Genomic DNA, 27,060 nt, shown 5'->3' with positions numbered 1-27,060 from the left:
TATCTAATGTGAACAGATCTTAAGGTTGATCACTCCTGTCTGAAATAATTGAATCTCGTTCTTAATAGATTTTACAGTTTAATTTGTGTCTCCCAGCTCAGCTTATCTCCTTGACAGTATGTGCTGCCAGAGCAGGAGTCATCACTTGGCACTGATCAACTGCTCAGAAGAAGATTTTGGCTTATGTGAAAACTGTGTCATCTTAGCCAAATATATTTGTTTCCCAAGACAACTTCTTTAGACATCACTTCCCTAATTAAAAAATGTCAACAAGATATCATGTTGGCCACAATACCTATCTTAGACTCTTTACACAATAACCTTTCAAGCAAGAAACTAATATAACTACACCAAAGAAAAAATAGGTTCACACTTAATTTGTATTTAAAATTGCTGCTAATTGTGAATTTTTTTCCAAGCTTTCCAATTTTCTTATTAAGACAAAGTAAAGTCAACAATTTTAACAAAATTCTTAGCAAGGCCAACTTTTGGGGAACTTTTACAGATACAATCTGTCATCTAAATAACTTGACAAACCAAGGCTGTTTGCTTCTCGTCTTTTGGAGAAGTGTTTTGTTTAAAACTATGGTTCCTGAAGGACATTGAGAAAAGCATTTAGAGAAGATTCCTAGTTCAGAAGCGTGGAATATTTCTAGGAAACAATTTACTTTTTTTACATTACTGACAAATCAGTTAATGGCTTTAATGATAACATTTGATCTTGGAAAGCATTTTGTACATTTAAAGACCAAATGCATAAATGTATGTTAAGCTAAGAGCTTGAACAATTAAAATACAAGATTTCTACAAGAAGTTTTAAATTCTGATGCATAACACAGTAAAAAGGCAGGGAAATGTGTTTTTTAATAAAATGTTTATTATTACCATTGTAATATTTTCTGTATACAAGAATGTGTAACAAAAGCCGAATAAGCAATCCATTTTAGTCTTTTAAAAAATGGTAAGGCATGTCTGCTTGTATAACCATCAACTTCAGTTCCCCCAAAACACTTTAAACAGCGTGCACTGAACAGCTTCAAAAAATCGTAATGTGCTCCTTAGTCATTAATTTTCGCAAGTCACAACAGTACCACACTCAGAGCATTATGTTTAGCAAAAGTGCAGCAAATGATTCACGACAAAATGAAAAGACCTTGCATAACAAATTGTGTTCTAAACATTTAGTAAAAAAAATAAATGAGAAATTCAGATTTTTTTCCCCCTTTTTTTCAATGGCTAAAATAATTCAAGAAGCTAATTGATTTCTTTATGGCTCATGTGTAAATATAGACCGTCACTGCATCATTTCAAAGAGTGATTTTGTATTTCTGACTAGAATGGTCTTGCAGCTTGTCAGGAGTGATAGGAATAAATACGGTATTGGAGAATAGCAACAGTTTATTTCATCATTATCAGAGAGGACCAGTTACCAGCATCCCTTTCTAGATACAAGCACTTTGGAAAAACAGAACCAGGCTTTAAGAAATTCTTTTCTGCTGTGCACTTTTTCTGCTGTGTTTTCAGCAACACCAGCAAAGCCCTGCATTATCCTCACTCATCCACAGCTCTGATGCAATCACAGCTCTAGCAGAGGCTCTAATAGGTGCCTTCAACCTTTGTGTGGCTGCAGATGTTTACTGTGTTTCTGAGCTGTGAAAAAACATACCTGCTGAGGCTCAAACAAAACAAGTATCTGACGCCAATCTGCTGACTTTCTGCCTTTGTTATCGAGAAGGGACATTTTAAGAAAATGTACAGGAAATTTACGGAAAAAACCTTTTTCTTTTTTTTTGCAATACTGCCTTGGATATTTCAAATAACCTAAATCTTCAGCATCACAACACTTTTTAGTTTGTGCTTTGTCGCTTCAGGGTCTCACTCAAAGATACCTGCCTCGGCTATCTTTTTTGTTTATAATTTAAAACTAAATTTGTTATTGACTAAATGATATCACCATGTGAATAGTACAGATCAATGTTACTTTCATTCGCCAAGCATAAAGTCATCAATGTAATGGATTCCTGTAAAGCTAGTGGTGTTTCTCCCTGCTCTCTCTGCCTTAGTGAACACTGCGAAACTTTAAAAAAGTGATAATAAAATAACAAAAAGTTTGCGCATTACCAGCAAAACAGATTAAAAAACAACTCAGGCCTTTTCATTAGATCGTTCATCAAAAGAAAAAATGTTCCTGTTATAGTCAAGTAAAAAAAATTCAGTTTTAAACATCACAGCGGACTCAACAATCAGCATACTTACAAGACTTTCCGATGGATGTTTCTCATCACTCTGACCAAATAAAAAACCATTAGCCGGTATTTTCTTTTTATAAAGAATTTCAGATTGGTTGCTGTTACCAACGCCTAACACAGCTAGATGGTGGGACCTTATTCCTCATCAAAGTGTAGTGCAATTTCCAGCACCAACTTCTGCATAGAAACTATTTTAGAGTTTGAGAGGTGGGTCAGATGTGTTTATGTGTAAGGTTTTCAGGCTCTGTCATTGTAAGGGGCTTGCTAAGTCACCCTTATACTGTTCACTGAAATTTCCATGAAATGTTCAGTCAATCAAACTGGATTCACTGACCCAGTGGAAACTGTACAGGAATAACAAGACCAAAGAGCTGAAGGTGGCCTCCTCTTCCTCATGCTCCAATAACATTGGTGGAGCAGATGTGGGCGCATCTTGTCCCTCATGCACCACATCTTTTTATTCCCATTAGATTCCTAGATTAGACATCTATTGGTTAGAAAGTGCTTAAGACTACCACTTCTCTCCATCTCTGGAAGCCATAAATTACTAAAAAGTGTGTGTGACTCACAATCCATTTTATATTCATTCACTGGCTAACCAAAAGTATGTAAGTTTTAAGAAAATTCAAAGGATATTTAATAAATACTGCTATGTGTCAATATTTGAACTTGCAAATAAAAAATAGCCTAAAACTCCAGCATCACAACACTCTTCAGTAGAAAACTACACATAACATTTTAGACGGAAACATAATATGTATCAGAAAAACAGCGATGTGTCCTTCGGGTTTACAAAAGGGGACTGGTAACATTTATCAAACCTGCCAGTGGTAAAGCATGTGAGCCATGTACACAGGCCTCTTAGTCCTCTAGCTGCCCATCTTTTCATAATGGCATTACGATTGCTTCCATAACTATTTGTAACTTAATTTTCACTTTTACATTTGTCTTTCAAATGATTTTCTTTTGCCATTTTAGCACCAAAGCTGGTTACATCCTTTCTCGAAACAAAGAACTTGTCCATCAACAACCTAAATTATCCCAACTTTTTGAGTAGCATGCTTGAAATGCAGGAAGGTGTATGTATAGTAACAAATAAAATAGATATGATGATCCAAAATAAAAACTATTGAAGAACAAACTGTTGAGTACATGTCTAAATACCCTGCCCCCTTTATTGTTTTTCATCTTTCAGAAAATTGGAATTTCTCAATATCCCAAATTTTTATTTAACCATCTACTGAACCATTTAGATTTCTTGGTATTTTACCAGTTTAATTTGGCTAGTCTATTTAAATTCCCCCCCCCCAAAAAGGCTTCAGTAGCAGTTCAGTAGGAATAGGATTTTCGTCTTTCCTAGCACTGATTTACTTCTGGACAGTTTGACATTAAGGAGGGCCTTATGTTAATCACTGCAATGTCTGTCCTCAGGCCTTCGCCTGTTGCATTCTACAATTAAGGTTTACGCATCGGTGCTTTAATCATGCCATGCTGGTTTTGGTGGGAGGGTGCTATTCAGTCACCTTCTCCTAAATAGGTTTTTGCGATGAGTGAGGTCATAGAGGTCAACTAGTGTGTGGTAGGAGCTTCCTGCGGCTCTAGGGGCCTCAGTTGTGAGTCACCAGAGCACACTGAGGACAGATTTCCCTTCTGGTGCTCTGAGTGCAATCAGCTGTGATGCTGGCATAAACTTTGTGCTTGATGCCATTTTTTTCATTCTCATCCTGCATTTACTTTGTGTGAGGGGAAAACGTGTTTGTCCCATGCTCGTCTTCCTGTGCTACAGGACAAACATGGCCTCTGTGAGACACTCAGAGGAGCTGTTAATTTGTTACAGTGATGCATTTGGAGAGGTCCCTGCTGTGATAAGGGACATTTGTAATGTGGAAACAGTTTAAGTGTTCATGACCTGGCTGGTTTTGGATCCTGCAGAAACACACGTGAGCATGACATTTTTCATCTTTTGTGCAACACTTTTGAACAGTTCTTCCATTGTTAATTTTAGCAGCAGGCCTGCAAAACTTTCTAAGGCTAACCTTTTCTGTATGACCGGGGGTCTCAGGCGCTGTGTTTCTGGAGCGCAGGTTATTTGCTTTGCACACTAAGCCTCTACAGCCTGTTAAAGGTCAAAGCCTGTAGGAGACGGACTGAAGGGTATGTATAGTAACCCCAGTTCTTTGAGTTCTCAGAGCCCTCTAACCTTGACAGTCCTCTACCTTTGGAGGTGACATTGTACATGCCATGTTAAAGTACATGACCACTTGCAAAAGGCTGCAAGGTTCCAGGGTTTGCTATTGCCGGTCAAACAAAAAACATGCTAATTTCTGCAATGTGCATAATTATATAAGAGAAATCCGGGGAAATAAATGAAATTTACGTTTTGTTGCAGTCTTCCGAGGGTAAAAATAAATGTGTTAGTGCATGTTAATGACTCTGGAAAAAGAGAATAAATCAGGTAGTTTGACAATCTTAGCAGGCATTTGTAGTATAATGGCTTGATATTGTTGCTAAAACATTGTTGTAACGTAAAATGAAAGAAAACATATATCTTTATAAAGATGTAACTTTAACCTATACCAGTAGAATTACATTAAAGTACAATCCTGTTAACTACATACTGTACCCACTTAAAGAACAATACAACCAGTTTAAATGATCTGAAAATATAAATCTTTTTTTCTCTATATGATGGGTGCCTGTTGCAGCTTAATAAACAAGCCGATACAATTATCTGTGCAAAGTAGTACCCTTAGTGCAGCACTTCAGCACTTTCGTAAAGATAATCAAATGTGCAATAACAAGGTGGCTGTAAGACACAATGATGTGGCCAAAGAGGAAACCGAGTGAACTGTTCGGGCTGTACGGTTCTGTGCAAACAAACCTAAAACTATGGAGCCTGGAAACACAAAATAAAATCTGAATAAATAAAGAAAAGCAGAACAAAACAATGTCTTGTCTGTTTACATCACATCCATGCATGCACACCAAAACTTTTTCTGATTTTGTCTGAGGGAAAGAGAACTAATAAGATAAAAACAGCGTTTTTTCTTCTTTTCACTTCATCACACAAAGGAAAAGAAATAAAGGGTTTCCCTTTTTGGAAAATCACTGATAGAACCACCATAAGATAGTTTTGTTTCCTAAACGAGAAGCATGTTTTTTGAAGCTCACTTTAGAATGATGAGAAAACACCACATTTTCATTTTTTCAGAGATGGTAAAAGCTGGTTCACTGATGGCACCGAGCATTCTTTGGGGGACAAGCAGGATTCAGCGCTGCACTCACTTCCAACCCTACCACACCATACAGTCAGTCATTCTAGACATGTTTCCGGGAGGTTCTACATGTCCAGTGAGGGAACAGCAGTATAACTTGCTGTAAGACATACTGTTACTTAACAGTATAAGAGTCAATGATCAGGCCACACTGTATTATCTCCATTGAGTCTGTACTGCCCAGAGTGGGAGTGTGAGGGCAGCCATCACCAGGATGGTGGAGGGTCCACAGGAGAGCGACTGGCCCGCAGCAGCAGCTGCAGCCCGTTCGTCACTTCTGTCGGCTCTAATCACGGGAGCTTCTGTTCCTACAAAAACGAACTCTGTCGTACAGCCGTCAGAGCAGCCGCTGCCACTTCCTGAGCTACTGCCCTCGTCACCTGCAGCAAGAAAATTACACTCATTTAAATGTAAACATCATAAATGGTGTTGCATGCAGCCTGTATGACAAGGTCTGGCATTATAAGTACTTAATGAATATAAGTGATGCTATTAAGACTGAACTCAGTTTCAGAAACCATAGAATAATATTTCATGATTTTTCTATGACACATTAGTTCATTTCACAATCTATTTCATTTGAATACTGCAAAAGATAAGAAAAACTAAATTTATTGTCAGTTTTAATACAGACACATTTTGGAGGGGGCTCATAGCATTGTTCCCATCTTGTCAGCTCTACCAGATCCACAGATTCAAACATGATTGTTTCTGTCACGACAGCATTTGGGATGTACATCTTCCTAAACATGGGCCTGTCTGTCTATCATATGTTGTTTCTTCACACCTAGAGCTATTTATTCTCCTAATAATGTCTGTCTTGCCTCAGAGATGCTCTGAACATCCTCTGCCGTTGGTGACAAGTTCCAACATGAATGACAAATGAGATCTTGTTTCTATAGTTTGTGTATCTCTGAGAGTGTTTGTGGTGTGTGTCCAAATCAAAACTAACATGCAGGGAGAGAAAGAAATGGAACAGGGCTTTTCGATTTTGTTCCGCAGCTGCATAAACAAAACATTATGGAGATATCTGAGGACTTACTGGAGTCCTGGAAGGAGATGTCATTTCCATTGTAGGCATTCTTTAGCTTGTTGGTCATGACTCGTAGAGCCATGATCTGCTGCCGAATCAATGTGTCCGGTCGGGTGATATCCAAAATCACTTCTGGATTGTTCACCTGGTTGGTGAGGCCCTCCTTTACCACTTCAGGGAAATATCTGGAACCAAAGAGAAACAAGTATGTTTAATACCTGCTCAAAGGTTGTTATTAACAAGACTCATCGGGACATGTATTCTAATATATTGTAAATGACTGAACATACAGGCTGTAAAAAGACAATTTATTAACTAATGTGACTGAAATTCCTGTTTCAGGTCATTGTCATAATTGTTTCTTTTTGCTTAATGGCAGAATAATGAGCAAGAAAACTTTGAGATAATTTTACCATTATTTCATTGTGTAAGATTTTAAAGGTACCTCTTTGTGTTTTAAAGTAGACTTTAGGCACTGCTTCATTGTGTGACATCAGAGAAATATTAAAAGAAAGTCAAGCTATAAAGAAGAGGATTATGAACCTGAACAAGTCCAAATCCTGGGGTAAAATTTCCAGATACCTGAAGGTGAGCTGTTGACCTGTCCACATAATTACACACAATTAAAGCCATCATGCTGTGTGGGTGTTTTGCTGCAGCAAGGGCTGGTGTATATCACAAAATAGATGACATCAGATGAAAAGAACATTATGGTGAAATATTGAAACACATCAGCAAGGTAGATAAAACTTTGGCGTAGATAAAACTTCCACACGGACAATGAGATTAATCATACTGGAAGAATTTGTTACAAAGTGGCTTAAGGACAATAAAGTCAATGTCTTGGAATGACCATCACAAAGCCTGGATCCCTGTCCATTTCAAAACTTGTGAGCAAAGCGGTAGGGGTGTGTGGGCGTGTGTATCTGTGTATTTGATGAGTTTTACTAACACAACTGCTCCCTCTGTACTCTTGATTCTTCACAGCTGCTCCAGTTATTAATCAACCTGAATGCCTGGAGGGGTTGTCTGACTGGATGTTGTTTCCATTTCCCCACACACGCTGTTCAAATCACTCAGCTCATCTTTCAGCCTTTATTCTCTCTTTTAGCTAAACAAACACCTTAAGTGTCTTTAGTCGTTCATAAACTTATTGTCAGCTCAAAGGAGGGTACCCTTGTGACAGAACGGCCCAGCAATAATGACAGACTCAGTGGACTTGTAGATAAAAATGGCTTCTGGATTGATTTAGTCTGTACACATAAAGCCAAATATTCAGTTAAGATAGCATGACCAAGAGCTCCAATCACGACATCAAAGCACTGTCACAACACAAGCCCAGTTATCTCAATAAGCAGAAAATGTCCAAGCACTAATAACATTCAGCTCACAGTCCACTCAAAAGTTTGTTCACACTATACAGCTGCTTTTAAATCTGGCATAGGAAATGCTTACTTTCCTGATCCTCACTCCTCTTTTTGGAACAACGGTGAATCAGGGCTTTCTTTCTCAAATGTCCTTGTTGATTCAGAACGAAACCACCTTTACTTTGGATACATTGTTGGTTTATCAAGTAGGAGGGCATGGGCTGAGGCTTATTTGCCCATCAGGGCATCAAATAGTGGTCTTCTGTTGGTTTTGCTAATGAGTTAAAGGGAGTCTTTAATCTTCCTGTTAGGGCCTGGGATGTAATCAGGTTTTAATGCTTCTCCACCAGAGGCTAAAGCAGTGTAGTGGAGACCTCTGAAGAGTTCAGGACTTTAGGAGTGGATTGAGGATAGAAAAAAATAAACTACTATGAATTGGTGACCCCAGACTACCCAAAGTCATTAGATGTGTATCTATAAACAATTTGGAGAAAAAGACAACTTAAATTTTTTGGCCCTAAGAGAGCTCAGCTGGCCCTAATTATCTCTGCTCTCGAGTAGTTAACTGTTAATTTATAAAGTTTGTATTGCCATTATGTAGTAGCTGCTTTAGGGTGATCTGAGCCCCTGGTATATTTAGTTTTTTTTTATTCTACAACAAACTCTCAGTTCGTAGGTGTGCTTTGTTTATATATTCTGAAATGCTTTAAGCCTAAAACTTAATTTCATGGAAACTTTTGTATCTACTTGTGCATTTCCATAGTGAGTTCCAAAATCGAGAAATTTGTATAACGCTAAATGGATCCTCCTCTGCTGGAGTGTTCCTGCAATTTAAGGATCTACCACAACAGAGGAGTCCAGACTGCAGTTAATTGCAGTGAAGTTAAACAATCAGCTCACAGTCACATTGTTTCATACAAGCTATGATTTAAAAGTGGACTGACTATAACTCAAGGTGCATTCAGGTGGGGGGTTTAGAGTGGTTGGGTTCCTGCAAAAGCCATGATTTTAAGCACTAAAGCCATAGCTGAGAATTCTGTCACTGCGACATCACATTATAACCGAGTCACTCAAACCTCACAGTAAGGTGTAACTGTAAACTTTAAATAAATATTGCCAACACAGACTTCCATATTTACTTGCCTTTTCAGGAGAGCAGAGGCACATCAGCTGTATCTGCGCTCTTACTCAGCTGTTGCTATTTTAAAACCTAAAATTGGTTAATGATACACAATCCTTGGGGGTTGTGTTTAAGTTCTGCCTTGGAACAAAAATGCCATGGAGAGAACTACATTTCTTAGTTTAAGTCTTAAACTCATTTAAGCCATTGAGTGCAATTTGTGGCCTATATTTCTATCACTTTGTGTGATCTAATTCCTGCCATAGATATTATATATATATATATATATATATATATATATATATATATATATATATATATATACAGAGAGAGAGAGAATATAACTACTCTGCTTCCTAGAAAAATATTCCTGTTGTGGAAATCTTTTCAGGCCTCTTTATAAACCCAAATAGCTCCCTGCACAGAATAAACAAGGTCATTACTCCTCCTGTTTAAAATGGTCTTCATCACTCCCAGGGCTTCTGTGGAGAAACTAAATTGACTTTACTTTGGACCTCTAGACATAACCATGTTCTAGCAGAGAAACAGAACAAGGATGCTCCTGTTTATCAAATAAGTGAGAGAATTCAGCTTTCTTCCCTACAGATAGCTTTAATGACTTCTGATACACAGACTTTCACTGCAACATTTGCAGTGAAAGTTGTCCTTCCATCCATGATTCACAACTTATGCCTTTTTATTGAAAATAATTCCCATATAGAAACAGTCCTGGATTCTTGGATCCCTTTGGTGCAGCCGTTTGCTTGAGCTGAAACGTTTTTATTTTGTTCCCCATCTCCTCTCCAATATTTGCCACAATGTTATTCCCTGCCAGCCATGACACACCAGTGAAAATCCTACTTGTGTCTAGATCTTGTGAAAAAGGTTTTTATTTCCTTTGTTTTCTGTGAAGCTTTTTTACTTACCTTGCTGCTCTGTCTGTGCCCTAGATACTCTGAAACAACTTCTTTGTGTGCCTACCTGCTTGTCTACTCGCAAACAGCTTGAATTGAATCACATCTCACATTCATTGTGTGTTGTCAAATAAGCTCCTTATTTCTTTTCAGCTTTCCACAGCTAGAGGAAAAGTATTAGGAGGTTAATATTTTTTCTGTCCTGTCTTGAGATGCAAACTCAGAAGCGTAAAAAGGGCATGGCAACAAGCCAGAACCTAATTATAAAATAAGTCGCATTATTAGTCAAAATTAAAATGGATCTCTCAACATTCTCCCAATTGTTTGTGTTAGAGTCTAAAATGGCTTTATCACCAAAAGAAGTACCTACACAGTGGATGTACTGAGAAATGTGTTCATGGCTGGTGAGTCTCAAAAATGACTAACAGCATTAGACCTGTTATATTTATTTACAGAGGAGTAAATCAGAAAGACCTTGTGTGTATAATTAGGTTTTGTTTAATTATTTTGGACATTCTTCACAAAAGGGAACCTTTAACATGTTGGAAGGCCAAAATATGATGCAATTATTTTTTCAAAGAGTGATGCACTAAAAGTAATATTTCAATAACTATTCATGCTGCATGAGGGTTGAAGGCTAATCAGCCCATTGGTTGTCATACCCAACATCTTCACTGGAGTCATGTCCTGACTTTGATTAGGTCACTTCACAACCTACAGTTTGTTTTTGGCCCATTTGGTGGGGGACTTTGTTTTCACCACCATCACCCTAACTAATAATGCTTCTGCATTTGCTATTAATGCAGTATGTGTTAACTCTTCCTCATAATTTCCTATTAAGTTGATCAATTTATTACTTGTATGTATGTAACCATTGATCTCTATTTAGAGAACATGGTAGCTATTTAATAAAGAATCCTTGATAGCCAGACTGGTACTTCATTATCAATTTAACAACCAGATTTAGAGCAGTGCTTAAAATGGCACTGGCACCAGCATATATCTTTTATCGCACCATCTGGTAATTTTGCTGCTTGGAAAGGATGGAAACGATGGAGTGATTCGCGTTCCCTGCCAGCATCTCCAGTTCACTGTCGGAAAGAGCTACTTTCTGACCAATCAACTGTCAGTCTCAGGGTTACTTTACAAGCTGCTCTGGCGACAAGAGGTTTTTGAAGCTCCACAGTCCTTCGAGTATTAGAGCCTCGGAGATTATGCACAGCACAAGTTCTCCATATCACTGCTAACCATTGTAGTTTCAGAGAGACTGATAATCTTTGAACAGAATGTGGTTATTTTAATCCCTGGCAGGCAAAATGTGATAACAGGAGAGTGGGGTGACTTTAGTTGGAGCTGTCGAGTCCTCACCTGCCCTTTGTGTGGCTGTTCCAGCACTGTTCCTCGTCAGACTCTGTCAGTTTGCCTTCGGCACAGATGTCATCTGGCAATTTGGACCAGAACTTCTTGGACTCCTTTAACTTCTCTTTGATGTCAATCACCTGCCATTGGCCGAAACAATGGAAAGAAAATATAGTGATGTTCTATTTCAATTAAAAGATGAGAAATCAAGAACATGTACATCATTTACTTCAATTAAATAAAATTACAGATTTGACTGTAAAAAGGACAAGAGTAAATGCAAATAAATTAGTACGATTGGGACAAACAATCTTTATTTTGGAGTCATTTGTGAACATGCTCAAGCCCTTCTGTTCATTTATTCCATCATCAGAGAAATTCTGATGGACAACAGAGTTTTTTTTTTCTTCTTTTTGTCCACTTCCTTCCACATTTGGTTCATCTCTGATTCATACAAGACAGATTTGAGGTTTCAAATCTGATATTTGGAGTAAGTGGTCACCCCCAACTGATTCCATCTGGGCTCAACAAGACGCTTGAGAGGATGAGCAGCAAACAGGATGGAAAGAGAGACAGCACGATTGTCATCCACTGAAACATGTTTGGTTTCTTCTATGTTCTTTGTTTTCAATTTGAGAAACCGTTAGGAATACAAATACAAAACTCACATTTTCAAGATAACAACAGAGATAGGTCAAATTAAAATAAATATTACAATATTAATTTTGGTGTGATATTTGGTTAATGCTAGCGTAAAAAGAAGCTTTAAAAATGTTTGAGGATAGTTTCTTTGAGACTGAATTGATGTAAAGAACATTCATCTTCTGAAAACCAGATCTCAGCCTAAAAAGAAGATGTGGAATGACCTTAAGTAAGCCATTGACAGACGTTGAGGAATATGACTAAGATGACTTTTTAATAAAAAAGCTAATGGGTCAAATTTATTTTCCAATAAATCTTTTAGTGAGTTTTATCAACTTTTTAAATTCAATTATTAATATTATTCATCCAACTCTGCTGAGAATGTTTTGTATAAGTTCACTGAAATGAATATATTTTGCATATAGCACAACTTTAATAATTTAATTTTTTCATACTTGAGTCAAGCTTTACATAATAACAGTTATTAAAAGAAACACCAATAATCTGATGGAGCCACATAAACTATATGAAGTGACACAGTATTGCTGTTTGTGACAAACTGAGCTTGAAAATTTAGACAGGTGGCAAATTCATCCTGCGTTTCTCTGACTGTCCCAATGTATATTTTGAAGAGAAAAACCTTGTAGGAGGGCCTCAACCTTTTACATCAAATTCTATTGCCTTTGGCTGTGCTGCAATTCTCCCAGTAAATTGTTTTGGACTCAGACCAATTTCAGGTACTGAATTGTTCAAAGCTTGGGTAAAGCGCAGACCGAAAGGTATCAAGCCTACAGAATATGCTGCCACACACACACACACACACACACACACACACACACACACACACACACACGCACACGCCGCCCGCACCCATACATATATAGAAATATGTTGCAGAGTTTGCGTGTGTATGGAAAAACAGAATACCAGAATAAAGAAAATGCCAAAAATCTGCATCCTTTATTATAAAGTTCAGTTCAGTTGAGCTTTTAGCATAAAGAGTTTTATGTTTAAAATTTTTGATCCACGTGATTTTGATTACAGTGTCCTTTTTTTCTTTTTTTAATAAGTCTTTATAAAACACTGTAGTAGAACTTAAGATGATAAACTAACATTTTTAGTTTTCCCCTCTTGTTTATTACAGCCTCATTGATTGAATACTGGCAAGTGAGTGACACAAGCTAAAGACCTTAAGCTCTCATTTCTCTTTAAGTTGACAGAAAGACTACATAAAGTGATGGAGTTGCTAATGTGACAGGAAGATGAATCTGCTGACACACAAGCTCAGTAATGATTGAATATGAACCTTAAGGTTAAAGAACACATACTTGGTGAGTAAGATTAACCTATAATGCATGAGAAGATGGCAAACAATGATCATAACTATTTAGGAAATACTGATGAACAATCTAATTTCCTAGACTCTGGATGACTGTTCCAAGATCACATGGCAACAGATCTCACAATATTGTTTTGTCACACTATGTCTTGCAGAGAGTTATCCAGTTTGGGTCACCACACAGTTATCTGATGTAAAAACAGACATGTCATTTTCCCAAGAGCAAGTACAATCTCTGGTTTTTCACTTCAAGTCCAAGTCAAGTTAATTTTTTTTTTCTGACTGAAGTAAATAGTTTCTCTTCTTGCCATATATTCTTCCAACAACAGGTTATTGCTATAAATTGGATTTAAAACCTACACTATTTTATTTATGCTCAATGAAATATAATGAAGAGATTAACACTTGTTAATGCTGAATTTCAGAATAAATTATTCATGTTGTCCACTTTACGCTGCCATGTACAGAGGTTGGAAGGCTTTCTTCTCCTCTCACTGAGTTTGAATGGTGTATAGGCATAATACAACAGTAATTTTCATTATTTTTGTCAAATTAGACACATCTTTAAATTTCTGTGACCATCAACAAAGGTACATTTAAACAAAACTAAACAAATATACAGGACTTAAGTTGGGATGTTAGCCAAGCCATCTGCTGTTACAGATAAGAAATAATGCCAAGAAGACTTAAAAAGATTATAATCAGACATACAATTATCTTCAAGTGTTTTAGAAAGCCACAATTATAAACAGTGGTGAGGTTTTTCCTACTTTTACATTTTTATCAGCTACATGTTGATGGTTTCTTTCAGAATTATTGAAAAATAGTAATTTTAGTAGTTTTAAGCTCTTCTGCCCAATATTAGCATCTAAAATGTTTTAGTATTTTTTGTGGCATGCACATTGAATACTTATTTCAAAGGGTGCTACATTAGTAATAGAGAGTAAATTAGGTCAGCTATTGTTGGCACCTAATTTTTGCAAATCCACAATTTTATAACCATAATGTATGTTTGCTTATTTAAAAAGAGAGTTACTACAAATAGTGAATACATTGCATTTTCAATGTATATGTATCAAAGCAATCTAAAAAAAAGCATTAGTAATACAAGTCATCAATTCCAAATGGACTCCATGAGTGTAGCATTTAGTTCAGGATGGTAGACTGACCGATTTCTTGGCAATAAGAGAAAACAGCAGCTATTGGTTTATCTCTGTGAAGCCTGAGATAATAACCCACTCAGCAGCAACATTGTTTTCTCTTGGATACAGCTGCATGCATAGCCTGCAGTTGATTCAGTAAATCCATATACGAGGAGACTAAATGCCTACTCTGATTCTGTTTTTAGAAGCATATATAAGATTATATAACTACTTTTTAAAATTAAATATATTTTGTATATCAAACCATTTACAAGAGCTGGCTGTTGTGAAAATATTCCTGGACTGATATTTTGGATTAGCAATTCATAACATTTTGAGAAATAAATTAGTGTGAATACTGACTCAGTCTATTTTAAGACATTCGCTTTCTTGTGCTGTTTTGTTCATGTAGTTATTTGCTTGAAGAAACTAACAACTCCATAAAGCTCTGATATAGAAGTCCAGACAGCGTTTTCCAGTGTTTAATCCTAAAGCAATTGGCTGAACTGTATGTGTTACTGTATCTGTTTAGGTCTTGTTTCCACTAAAGAAGCTATATCTGTCAATAACAGTCCACTTTTTCTTTAACATAGAAAGTATTCTTGGATCAGTGATTATGCATTTTTATTATTTGTGCATATGCTCTCTTTTCTCAATCCCCCAGTTGGTGATAGCAGATGACCGCTCAGCCAGGTTTTACTGAGGGATTTTTCCTCTTACAGGTTAGTTTCCTTTGTACAGGCTTGTTCAACATGAGGGATTGCTGCAAATCTAACAACTCCTTTGATAAAAATCTAATTGGCTTTAAATTTGTCTGTACGATCATATTAAGTTTTTGGTAAAGTGCCTTAAACAATATCTGTTGAGAATTAGCACTATGTAAAAACTGAATTCAATTAAATCTTGTGGGCAAATCAACCCCAGTAAAAAGCAAAATACCCTGTGACATGCTGGCTCACTATGATGAGAAAGTATCTTTATTCTCAGTAAAGCCGGTCATGTACAGACATGAGCTGAAAGGTCACTAGGAGAAGAAGAAGTCATTACTCCAAAGGCAGAATGAGAAGCCAAATTACTATTTGCAAATACTATTGTTACCTTCAATAGCAAATACAAATGTGTTTTTACACTTTTCTGGTGACCTTGGTCACTTTATGTATAAAGTTACTCTATAGCAGAAGATATAAATGTTATGGCAATAACCCCCCTTGTCTTCAGCCATGAACATCTTGTGGATCTATCACACAAACTCCATATCATTTGTGTAATTTCTTTATTTTAACCAAACCACAACACTAATTGCAAGTGTTAAAACTGCTTTCAATGGCCCAAAATACCTCATACATTGTACAGTGATGTATCTGGATCTTTTCACACAAGTGAACACAGAATATGAGAAAAACAAATAAATATAAATAGGTAGTATGAGATCAATGTAAAAACACCCTAATGATAAAAACAACTGATAATAATGTTTATCAACTTGAATATAAACATGATGAAAGAACATGAACTAATTACTGCTGGAATTTGGATTTAGCTCAGAATCTTATGTGGTGTACTATGCACATTTACTGAGATAACCTTTGAACCTGAGCTTATGTAGGGTTTATATGCACAACACTGATCTACCACTAAACACATTAACTTTAGAGAATACATTGTTGCTACATGCTTGTTCAGAAGGAGGGATTGCTGTAGGTCACTGACTTGATTCAATTGGTTGGATTTATTTTATAGCAAACTTTTAAAGCAATTTCAGTATTAAACTGTAAGATAACTAAGATCAAACAAGAATCCATGTAATGGACTTTGAATTTGTCTGTATGATTGGAATAAATTTCTGTTTTTGCAAAGTGCTGTTAGATTATATTGACTGTGAATTTGTGCTACATAAATAAACTTTACTGAAATTGAATTCAACACAATTAAAGAAAAACACAGAATGGAAATTTATTAAAATTGTCCTAATGCTCAAATGTATTTGGAATAATCTCGTAATGATTAGTCTCACTAAGGATTGACAGAATATGGATGCATTGTGATGTAAAAAATGGTTCGGTTCTGTTTTTCAGAATCATTAGATTACACTAAACAGTTGCCATGGTAGAGAGATTCAAAGGATTGCTGGCATGGTCCCCAGGAAGAGAGGTCAGAGTAAGGGTGAGCAACAACTCCACCCACTAACACAGTCTGCTCGACAGAAAGCTTTACAATAGAGTGAAAAGCAAAGATGAATTAAAAGATATTGTAACCAAATATGCCTCCAGCATTTCATTAAGGTTTCAGTATATTAAGTCATATTTCTTCTTCAATACTCACAAAAGCTTACAAGCCACGTCTGTTTGTTTAATTCTCTTTTTGTCTCAGATTTTTTATTCTGTATTTCTTAGTATTTGCCTTTTCAGAGTGTTGTTGCACAGTAATAATCCCATTGCTTCACAAATTAATTTGTCAAATTATGGCATTGCAAGTTTTTATTCACCTAATTTCCTTTTTTTTCATTCACAGCTTTTAGTAAACACAATTTTTCCCTCAAAGGTTTTTTTATTTTTATTTTACAGAATCTCAAAGGATTTTTTTTTTATCCCTTCTTTAATAAAGATATTTTTGTCAAGGTAAGATGCGAGGTTATTTTGCACTGTACCTTAAGGTAAATCTATAGTGCTTTAAAAAGTATTTTTCCCTTTAAAGATGTTTTATAGATTATTTTTTCTTTGCACACTTCTATAATTCAAAATATAAAACATTTTTTTATCAGAGAAAGAAAGCCTCAGAAAATATGTAACTGGACTTTTGCGATACCTTCACTTATTAGAGAAAAAACACATTCAAGCCATCCTGACGCTTTGTGAAAAAGTAATTGGCCTTGTACCTAAAACCTAACTGTCACAGTCACATTGTACTCATGGTTTAAGTAGGGTGGGGAGGAGCAGGAAGAAATACCTTCAACAATTATGCATTTATTCTGAACCTTTCAGTTAATTGTAGGTTGAATATACGTATATTATGATTTTACCAACCAGTCAATAGTGTGTGAAATAACCTGCGCTATTTTCATTCACTACAGAAGCTGTTTGAAATGTTGAAACATAATAACAGAAAACTAATAACTTCATTTATGCATAGGGAACTGTATTAGAAATTTATAAACAGACATGATTTTTATTGTAATCTTCTACCTTGTGCTTGCAATAGAATGCCTTTTTATTTGCTTGACAAATAAGTTGCAAGTGATTCATTTCTGGCACAGCACAAACCAAAAGTCTCTCAGTTTGAAATATCCAATCACTATCCTCAGAAACACACTCTCCCGTGGAAACCAAACCAGGACCTGTGAAGTTCATCAGGAATTGCAACACTATAGTCGGACATATCTGTACTTACAAAGTTAGAGTATTGAGACAGAGACAAAATTTCTAATTCCACATGGACTGGACATTTTATTTGATTTCAAAAACAGAAAATACCTTCATTGTTAGAGGTGTAGAAGATTTAACCCTTCCACAGTCTTAGCGTGACACTCAGCAGCAGCAGCAGCGCAGCAAATGTCACAGCCAGACAGCGGGATGGGAGTTGTCCAGTCAGACTGTCAATTCCCAAAACCACACACAAAAAAGCTTGTAAAAACGCACATGGGGTCAGTGTGACCCTGCCGGAATAAAAAACTCGCCAGCTCTAAATGACCCCAACTCTTAAGACAGCGGGAGGGCTAATCTATGAGTGAATAGAAAAATATGTTTTCAGTGAGTAAATTATATGTGAAATTTTATCTTTTTTATGACCATTTGTATTCCTAATTTCTTAAAATTACTTCTTACCACAGCAACAAAAAAAAATTAACTGTCAAAAAATCTTAGTTTTTTGACAAAATATATTTTGTTTACATGTAAGAAATCTTTACGGACAAAGTTGTCATGGATACAGGAAAGGTGATCCAGAGCTTTTTATACAGAATAGCCTGGGTTTACTATTGTGAATTTCATATGTCTGGACTCTGTTGCAGTTAATGGTATCTCCAGTTGTAAAGTGTAATGGCGCAACCTCTAAATCGGTCCTAACAGCCAAGAGAAAGTAATTTAATAAAAAAAATTACCTGAGTTTTACATACGAGTACTATCAATTGTCTAAACAATCCTGATTACACATACAAACCTATACATACCTGGTTCAAGTGAACATACAGAGCAACATGCATGAAGAAACATCATGATGTCCTAGTTATGTTTGAGGTTTTTAAAAGAGCCTCCTATACACTGAAGCCTCAGGTCTTAACAGGACATGAAAGGGCCTGTAATAATAGGATGCCGCTGCAGGAGGCTGCCCTCACATTTGATGTGGTAATCCTATTACACAGGAACCAAAGCTGGTTAGTTTTAACACAGTGGTGTGGCTCTGACTCACCATGGCCCAAAGCAACCTGGCAGTGACAACAACGTATGGATCAGGTCAAGATGTAACAGGAGATTTTGCTCAGGCTTTTAATGTGAATCTGACATCCATGAGTCAGCAAGCAGAATGATTTTATACAGAAAGCGTAAAAGAAGAAAAATTTTGTGGCAAATCCAAACATACATACAGTACATATACAGTATAATTTTATTTTGGAAATTATTTGTATAAACAACATAGCCTGAAGTGCGTATGGATATTGCAAGGCACGGTGCACTATCTATAAAATGGAATGGACATGCATCCCACAGAGACACCACACTAGGTGCAAAATGATGAGTGTCTAGATCAGAAGGTTTCTAGCTAAACAGATACTCCTTTCACCGTATCTGCACTGCAGCAGAAGCTCTACAATATGATGGTCCTGAACTTGCTCTCTGAATGGTCTGTACTAAAATCTCAAAGCAACTTGTATCATTACCTGCTGGAGGAAGAGTCTGATAAAATTCCCAATGAGTCATTTCACACTTTTCAGGTTTATTATCCAACTTTTGTTTGTTAGAGGTCAAGATAGTTTTATTTATGAAGCACACTTTAAAATAACAGCAGTTGGTTGGATTGCTGCACGACTCACTGAATGTCAAGAGGCAATAAACATCCCACAAAAAGCAACTAATTTATCACTTTAAATTTATAAATTTATAAATTTATCACTACATCAAAGATAAATCTTTAGTATCTCTCTATTGTTAAGTACCCAAGAATGACCTGTGTAGTTAACCGATTTTTATGTTTGGATTTATGTTGTGAATTCTCCATAACATGCAAACTATTAGAGCATCATCATACCTAAAGTGTGTGCAATTTGCATTATTCAGTATAATGGAAATGAGGTATATTATTTATATTTATAGTACATTTAGACTAACAGCTGATTCCAATCTGGTCTAAATAAAGCCAGATGGCCAGCACATTATTCCTACTTAAGTGGAGTCAGTCGGCAGCAGACTGTTCCAAATGTTAAAGTTTCCATATGTTACTGCCTTTTGAAAGAGATAAATGCGGTAATGTCTAATTTACAGGAAAGATGTCTGAACTGTCAGTCACATTTGCATCTTAAGATTGTGCCGTCTGCTAGTGTGAAGCCCCGCTCTTTAAACGGAGGTGAGAGGACATTATGCAAAATCGATTTTTTAGAGGTTTATATCCTGTTAGCATTTTATTCCCTCATTAAAATCAGACCTGGAGTTTTACTTTGCTTCTTTCATGCATGTTAGAGAAGTCCTTGAATATTCTGTGGCAGCCAATTAGAGGTATCTGCATACTCACACCCAAAGCTCCACCTTGTAGCTTCAATTCCCAGCTGAGTTCCTGCCACCACAGAACAACCCACAAACACACCTTCCCCATCAGACTAGCAGCAGCAGCAATTAGTAAACATCTGCTGAGCTTATCATACAAACTACTTCTCAGTCCAACGCTCCTAAGAATTGTTATAAATGGCATCATAGAGAAACATTGTTGAGATTATGTGCTGAATGGGGAAGGTTGGAAACCTTGACAGCTTCATATAGAGACAGAGGGTGATTTTAAGGCATTTTCATAACAACAGAAAGTAAAGTTACTTGATTGTCCTACAAAATGGAACTATGTGTCTGAAAAATATATAATACTCCCACTTTAAATATTTTTAAAAAATCTGATGATATAACGTCTGTTGTTTACAGTCTTGCAAGATTAGGCTACGCTGGACTTAATCAAAATCTCATAACTCTATACAGTCATTTAATTCAAAATAAGTTGATTTTCTCATAAGCCAAAAAGCAAACCTCTCTGAATTTACATTTTTATTCCAATTAAGACAATGAATAACAACTCAATTATGTATTAATAATAAAAACATCCTCAAACTGACGAGTCAGTTTTATCTACCTATATTCATTGTAAATCAGCAGCATAAAGAAAAAAACAACTCAATCTTATTGGAATAAAGAAAAGAAAAATATATATTTTTGATCAGTCATATTGGTTAACTGAGTCATTGTGTATTGAAAGATTAAGGTAAATCCCTTAGTGGCATCTAAAATATAAATTTACCAATATTTTCAGGGACATTTAGAATAAAAATATTCTTCCAAGTAAAACTAACAATCTGCCTCCTCAATTGCAGTGATTTGCATCAAATAAAACCTTAAAGAAACCTGGAAGAAAACACCTAAATAATAAAAAATAATAAAAGAAACTAAAGATAAGACAACCCAGGTAGAGAAATTAATTTGATTGTTTTTATAAACACTTATTTCCTTTGTTTGTGTGGACAAATTAAAGTTTGCATTGACAGTGTAAATTATTCTAATCTCGATCATCCTGAGTTAGCTGTTTCTTAGAAGAGTTAAGTAGTTGTTGAGCATTTATAGCACACAGCAAGTAGGGCAATCTCCAGCAATGCATGTTAATTGGTCCAGTAATCTCAATTAGGACTTTCAAAGTTCAAAGACCCACCAGCCACAGCTAAACACTTGATAGTTGTGATCTAACCATATTAAATGCAGACATCTGTATGTTGAACATTTCACTCAGCATATCAAGTGCTTTACCACTGAATAATGATCAGGACTATGTGTAAGTATTCCTGTTTCTATCAATAGGGCACAGTTGTCACTGTACTGTGCTTTAACCATAGTCAGAGAAGAGGCTAAACCCACTAAAGCAAAGTGTTATTGATCTAAACAAATTTCTGTGGTAACAAGAATAATTATCTGTCTAAGAACACACATGGGGCATTAGAAATGTCTACCTGAAATGGGCAGTATGGTGTTTTTTACAGGCACATAGTGCCATTTTACAGCACCGTCAAGAAACTGCTGCTTATAGTTCTTTAAGTTCTTATATATATATATATATATATATATATATATATATATATATATATATATATATATATATATATATATATATATATATATATATATATATATATCAAACATAACTTTAAAGAAATTTGACTTTGTAACTTGATAACTTGGAATTGGTCTCTGTCTCATCAACAAACTCCTATTCTGTTCAACATTCTACCTTCAGCACACTATCACAACAATGCTCCTCCATTACGCTGTTTGCAATCTTGCTTAGGATCGTTGGACTGAGAAGTAGTTTGCACAAAATCATGCAGTGAGGATGGTATTAAATTCTTCAAATGCAAAATCAATCAATCCATTTTTTTCTCATCTATCATTAGAATCCTTCCTACTCAAATATTGGTCTTTATTGTTAGGATTGAATAATTTATTTTCCACATTCTGGTCTATAGAGTCTCTCTTGAAAGTAATTATAGAAAGAGACTGAAATAGAAAAATATGTAACTACAATTTCCTTTAATTTTTTATTGATAAAGACATTTTGTAGGATTTGTACATCAGTGGAAGCTTTTGCAATCCGTGTCCTGTTTGCTAGGCTGTAACTCTCTCTAACAAGTATTTTTGTAATAACTATAATTAAATATTTTCAAATAAATAGGTCCACACAGTTACAAAAAGTAATTTACAAGTGTCTTTAAGGTTATGAGCTTAGCTTAGGTTGTAGGCAGTTTGAAACCTTTGCAGACACCCCCACATTCAGCCTAATTAATAATGCATTTAAGTAAGAACATAAGGGATGCCAACTAGAAAATAGCAATAAGAGTGAAGTGTTAGGTAATTTAGTGACTAAAAGGGAAAGGCTATTACATTAGAACATGCCTATTTATTTCTGCTGCCTTTTCTTGGAAAATATTGGCAATTAGTGGTGGAGCTCAAGGGACTGAAGGGCTAATAAACACTTAACACAACTGAAATTGGGCAGGCAAAATTTTTGTTTATAGTTTCTTCGTAGCTCATAAAGAGTACAAAGCTATACCCAAAGGCTGTTTATAAATGACAAAAATCCAAGTTAGAAGTAAACCATGAAACCATATCCAAGGTTTTAAACTAATAAATTCACATAGAAATAAACTGGATGTGTAGGTTGAGTTTTAACTTTATAATTATTCATTTGAACAGTATTACATTTCTCTTAACAAGTGCACCCTTTCACTGTATATTGTGACATCAGAGTGGTTGATGTTTGTAAGAATTTATTAGTTTTTATCTTACTGGATGTAATGTTTTCCTTTTACGAATCAACGGTAATCACAAGTGATGCGCTGGAAAGAAAAAAATGGCCTGCTGCTAGTCATAGCAGTTGAAGGCAGTATATTTTTTTAATTAGCTATGACAAACACACAAAGGGTGAAGGTAATAACTACCGAAAGATAGCGCTAACAGCTGAGAAGCCTGGCTCTCTCTGGCCATGACTTTAAGAATATTAAAATGTTTTGTGGATGGATTTGCAGAAGTGAAGAGGATGGAATCGAGAGGCCAGCCCTGCTGCTGCTGTGCTACGGCAGAAGGAAAAGCCCAGCTGCCTCATTACTGGCCATTTTTATTTCTGCAGAAAGGGCACTTATCACAAAGCTGTGGTTGAGTTGTGTGGAGGTGGGAAAAAAAAATCTCTGGTTAGTATAAACTGCTTCCTGGAAACAAGGTTCAGTCATGGTAGGATGTGCAAAATGAAAAATTTGCACTAATATCTCCACAGCTTTTTTTAAAATTTAAAATTACATTCTTTTTACTAACCTTGTAATTCAGTATGTAAACGATCACCCTTCTTTTTCTTGAAATATATATCTTTTTATATAAAGTTAAGTTTTGTACATTGATGGAATATACTTGATTTGTTTTTTTCTTTCTTGAGTCTCTTGATGTTTACGCAAATGAGGTCCAAGTCATCGACAAGCTAGTTAAAGCAAAAGAGCGTTCACTTTCCCATAAACCAGTTTGACATATTTTAACTATTAGTAAATATATCAGAAAACTCATCACATTTTTCTTTTCATTTCAAATGTATTTGGGCAGGGACAAACATGAAATTATGCAAATTTTAAAAGAAAATGTCCTTTAGCTAAAGGTCAAAAAAGTTCAAAAGATATGAATACTTTTGTATTTTTTTAATAGAAACAGTTTTTGTTTATTGTAAACAGACATAGAAGAAAGTGAATTTACAAAAGGAAAAATGGTCTTTGTGCACTTTTAGCTGCATCCATATTATCTCAGGTCATTCTGCAGATTAAACAGATTAACAGAAGTACTTCATATGTGCTATTAACTGGAAATTTGTTATCCTTAGTATATTTTGTGGGCCATTACAACAATTTTTTAAAATTTGTTTATTAACAAAAACAAGGAGAGTTATTGTCAGACTTGAACAATTCCCTACTCTAGACATTTAGGTGAAGGAAATAAGAATATTCTGTCAGGTGATTTGTCCTCCTAAGTTAAGTAATTTCAACTTCTCTGCTCAATAACCAGAAAACGGTCACCAATAAAATTAGGGGACAATTTTTTAAAATTCATTGAAACTGATGGGTTTGTACATCAAAACACATTGTGTCACACTGTCAATTTAACCATTTGTCAGCTCAATCGCTGGTTACATTACATTTTGTGTAAAGGCAAACACAGAAGGAAAAAGGTATTAGGCCTGCATAAAATACATTGCAAACAAGGTCAGTATTGTCATATGTAGTTAGGAATAATGGCTTGCTTTAGCTCATTTGAGTTACATTTTCTTGTAATAAGTGTTACCTAAAACTAAAATGTATAAATAAAACAAGTGTAATAACACAGCACTAAGTAGAAAGTCACAAATAATTTCCCTGTATGTAATAAAACATATTCAGTGTTTTTTTCTGATCACATCGTCACTTAATTACACAATTAACACAAGCTCTGTACCCATAATTAAATGTTCCACACATCTGTTACTTTTAGCAACAGGGAGCAGGTATACTTAGCATGCAGTTCACAATGCGTCTTAACAACAGCTCTCCATATAACCATCAAGATTTCTACAACATTGTGTTTTTGTGTGCACATGTTGTCACTGTCACTGTGTTTATTTTTGCTTTTTAGACACAAACAGAACTGCAAATATTAAATTGAACACTTTAAGTACTAACTGGGGACAACACCTTGAGTGATGAACCCATATTTGTGGAACATATCATTGAGAGAAAATTAAATAAGAACATTGTTTCAAAGCACGTCTTCAACAAAATTTCTGCCTGCCTGAACATGTTCAAACTTAACACAGCAGGGTTCCTACAACAAAGAAGTGTACAAGTGCTAAAGAAAAATATGACACCACTTACTGGTCTGGAGGTTACTTATTTGCAGCATTTCTTTAGACTTAGGATGTATTCAGACCATTCCAGGATTAGAGTCCTGAGTCAGACTCTAATCCGTTTGTCTAGAAAGTCAGAGTTTTTGGGGAGGTCTGAACGCAAATTTGAATTTCAAAATGGACTTAAAAGCCGAACTCTGATCCGCCTAAAAACCTAGATCTTGGTCCGGTTGAAGTGAACTCTAAAATGGTAGAAAACCTGTCTGAATGCAACCTGACTAGAGACCGATTCAAAAGCAGGAAGTTAGCTACAGTGCAGGACATTCTGGTCAAAATATTACTCTCTCCTCTGTGGGTTAACAAAGATGTTGTGTCGGTTGTCATATCAACGGGTTTGCGTGCCGGCACTAAGCAAGGAAAAGCAGAATATAAATGGTTTGAAGTTGTTTTACAACATTTTATCAGCTTTTTGTCCCATTGCCGTGGCGCTCTGCAGCTGCTGTAATTTTTAAACCTTTAACAGATGACAAAACCTGAACTAATTGCCTTATTTGTTTGAACATAATAAGTATGTTCAAATAAGATGGAGGAACTTGCTTAGTCCTCTCTTGCATCTTGATAGAAACCAAACTGCATAGATTTATATTAAAGAAGAATACTTACAAACATCAGCAATTTCCTCAGCTTTAATTTAAACCATGTTTATAGAAATCGCGTAAGAAATAAAGGCGCTGCGATCATTTTTGTGATTCCTGCTCATCCTGCATTTGAACAGCCTGGTTTAGTGGACAGACTCACCGTGTACAGACTCACAATGTATATCAATGAAGAAATTCTACAGCCGCAAAAATCTGACACTACTCCATTTTTGTTTACTTTTTGTGTAGAAGAAAGTTGCGCTGGCCTTCAGAGGTTTTGTGTCGATTCCTTCGGTAGTTCTTGGTGCAGCGCCCCCACAGGCGTCAGGGGGAACAGGTTTTTCAGTTAGTTATAGTCGTTTGACACAGTGTAGTGTGAATGCGAACTAGAGTTCTGAAAATGTAACAAATGTGGCAATTTTAGTCCCCAATCGAATCGAGTCTACTGGACTATCCAGTCTGAATACACCCTTAAAATAAGAAAGATTGTGTTTTTTAAATGAACAACTAACATAGTAAGAAATATCAAATAATGTAAAATTTTTCTAGTTCTTCTCTTTGTAGTAATTTAATGATAATAAATACAATTCTGTACTTAATTTTAAAAACACATGTCAAAATGTGTGCATGCTATAAAACAACCATTTTTGACAAGATCCTATAAAATTGGTAAAACAAATAGATAAATTTGTCACACTGCATTGTCTGAAAATCTTTCAGTACATGATGGAAACGTAAGAAAACTTGTTGTTACAGAGTAAGTAGAAACCCTCAAAGGAGACAGACACAGAGCAGTTGTAGAACTGCACATTCGTGCTAAACAAACCGTGTCCTGGCTAATGTAAGCACAGATGGACGTTTCATACATAGCTGGTTCTGTGTCCCATCCCAAGGGTAAACATAGCATTTGGGAGTGGAAAAAACTTCACAAACAGATGCTCCTATAGAGGTAAAGTTACTAAACCAACTTTAATTAATAAAGTAACTTAATGGTGCTAATGGGTTTTGTTTTGACCTCTTAAAACATTTTTTACATGATTAAAAATGTACCACAACAATGTATCAGGAATGTATCTGACAGGTGAAAAGCTGCTCACCATTCATTTACCTCATGAATGCCGAACTGGGAAGCAAATAATTTCAATGGGACAAGTATTGACTGACCTTAGCAAGGACATTCACTACAAGACTTTGTTACATTCATGTCTCATCCACCCTGAGTGACACAGCATGTGAAACAGAGACTGCATTGGTCTATAGATGATTCATATATTTTAGCAAGTTTTATCATCAGACGAAGAAAACCTGAATAAATAATTTAGAAAGAGATCTACAAAGCTGAGTTTTCAAATTATAATTTTATTGATAAGAGGGGGGGGGGGGACTAACCAA

The 27,060-nt window shown here is 35.8% G+C and overlaps 1 protein-coding gene across 4 annotated transcripts in view; it reads right to left on the bottom strand.

Moving 5' to 3' along the window:
• Positions 1-873: 873 nt before the first annotated feature.
• Positions 874-27,060, bottom strand: part of LOC102217784 (glypican-6-like) — a 146,397-nt gene continuing 120,210 nt past the window's right edge. For all 4 annotated transcript variants that reach the window (XM_023332920.1, XM_023332922.1, XM_005806770.3 and 1 more), the window contains 3 exons: positions 11,327-11,457; positions 6,567-6,742; positions 874-5,904 (listed from right to left, as the gene is read on the bottom strand). In XM_023332920.1, the coding sequence (XP_023188688.1) occupies positions 5,681-5,904; positions 6,567-6,742; positions 11,327-11,457 (531 nt within the window). In that variant the 3' untranslated portion in view covers positions 874-5,680. The remainder of the gene's footprint in view (positions 5,905-6,566; positions 6,743-11,326; positions 11,458-27,060) is intronic.

Source organism: Xiphophorus maculatus, chromosome 4 (genome assembly GCF_002775205.1).
Source record: "Xiphophorus maculatus strain JP 163 A chromosome 4, X_maculatus-5.0-male, whole genome shotgun sequence".
Taxonomy (NCBI): domain Eukaryota; kingdom Metazoa; phylum Chordata; class Actinopteri; order Cyprinodontiformes; family Poeciliidae; genus Xiphophorus; species Xiphophorus maculatus.
This window is presented reverse-complemented; position numbering and strand designations above follow the sequence as displayed.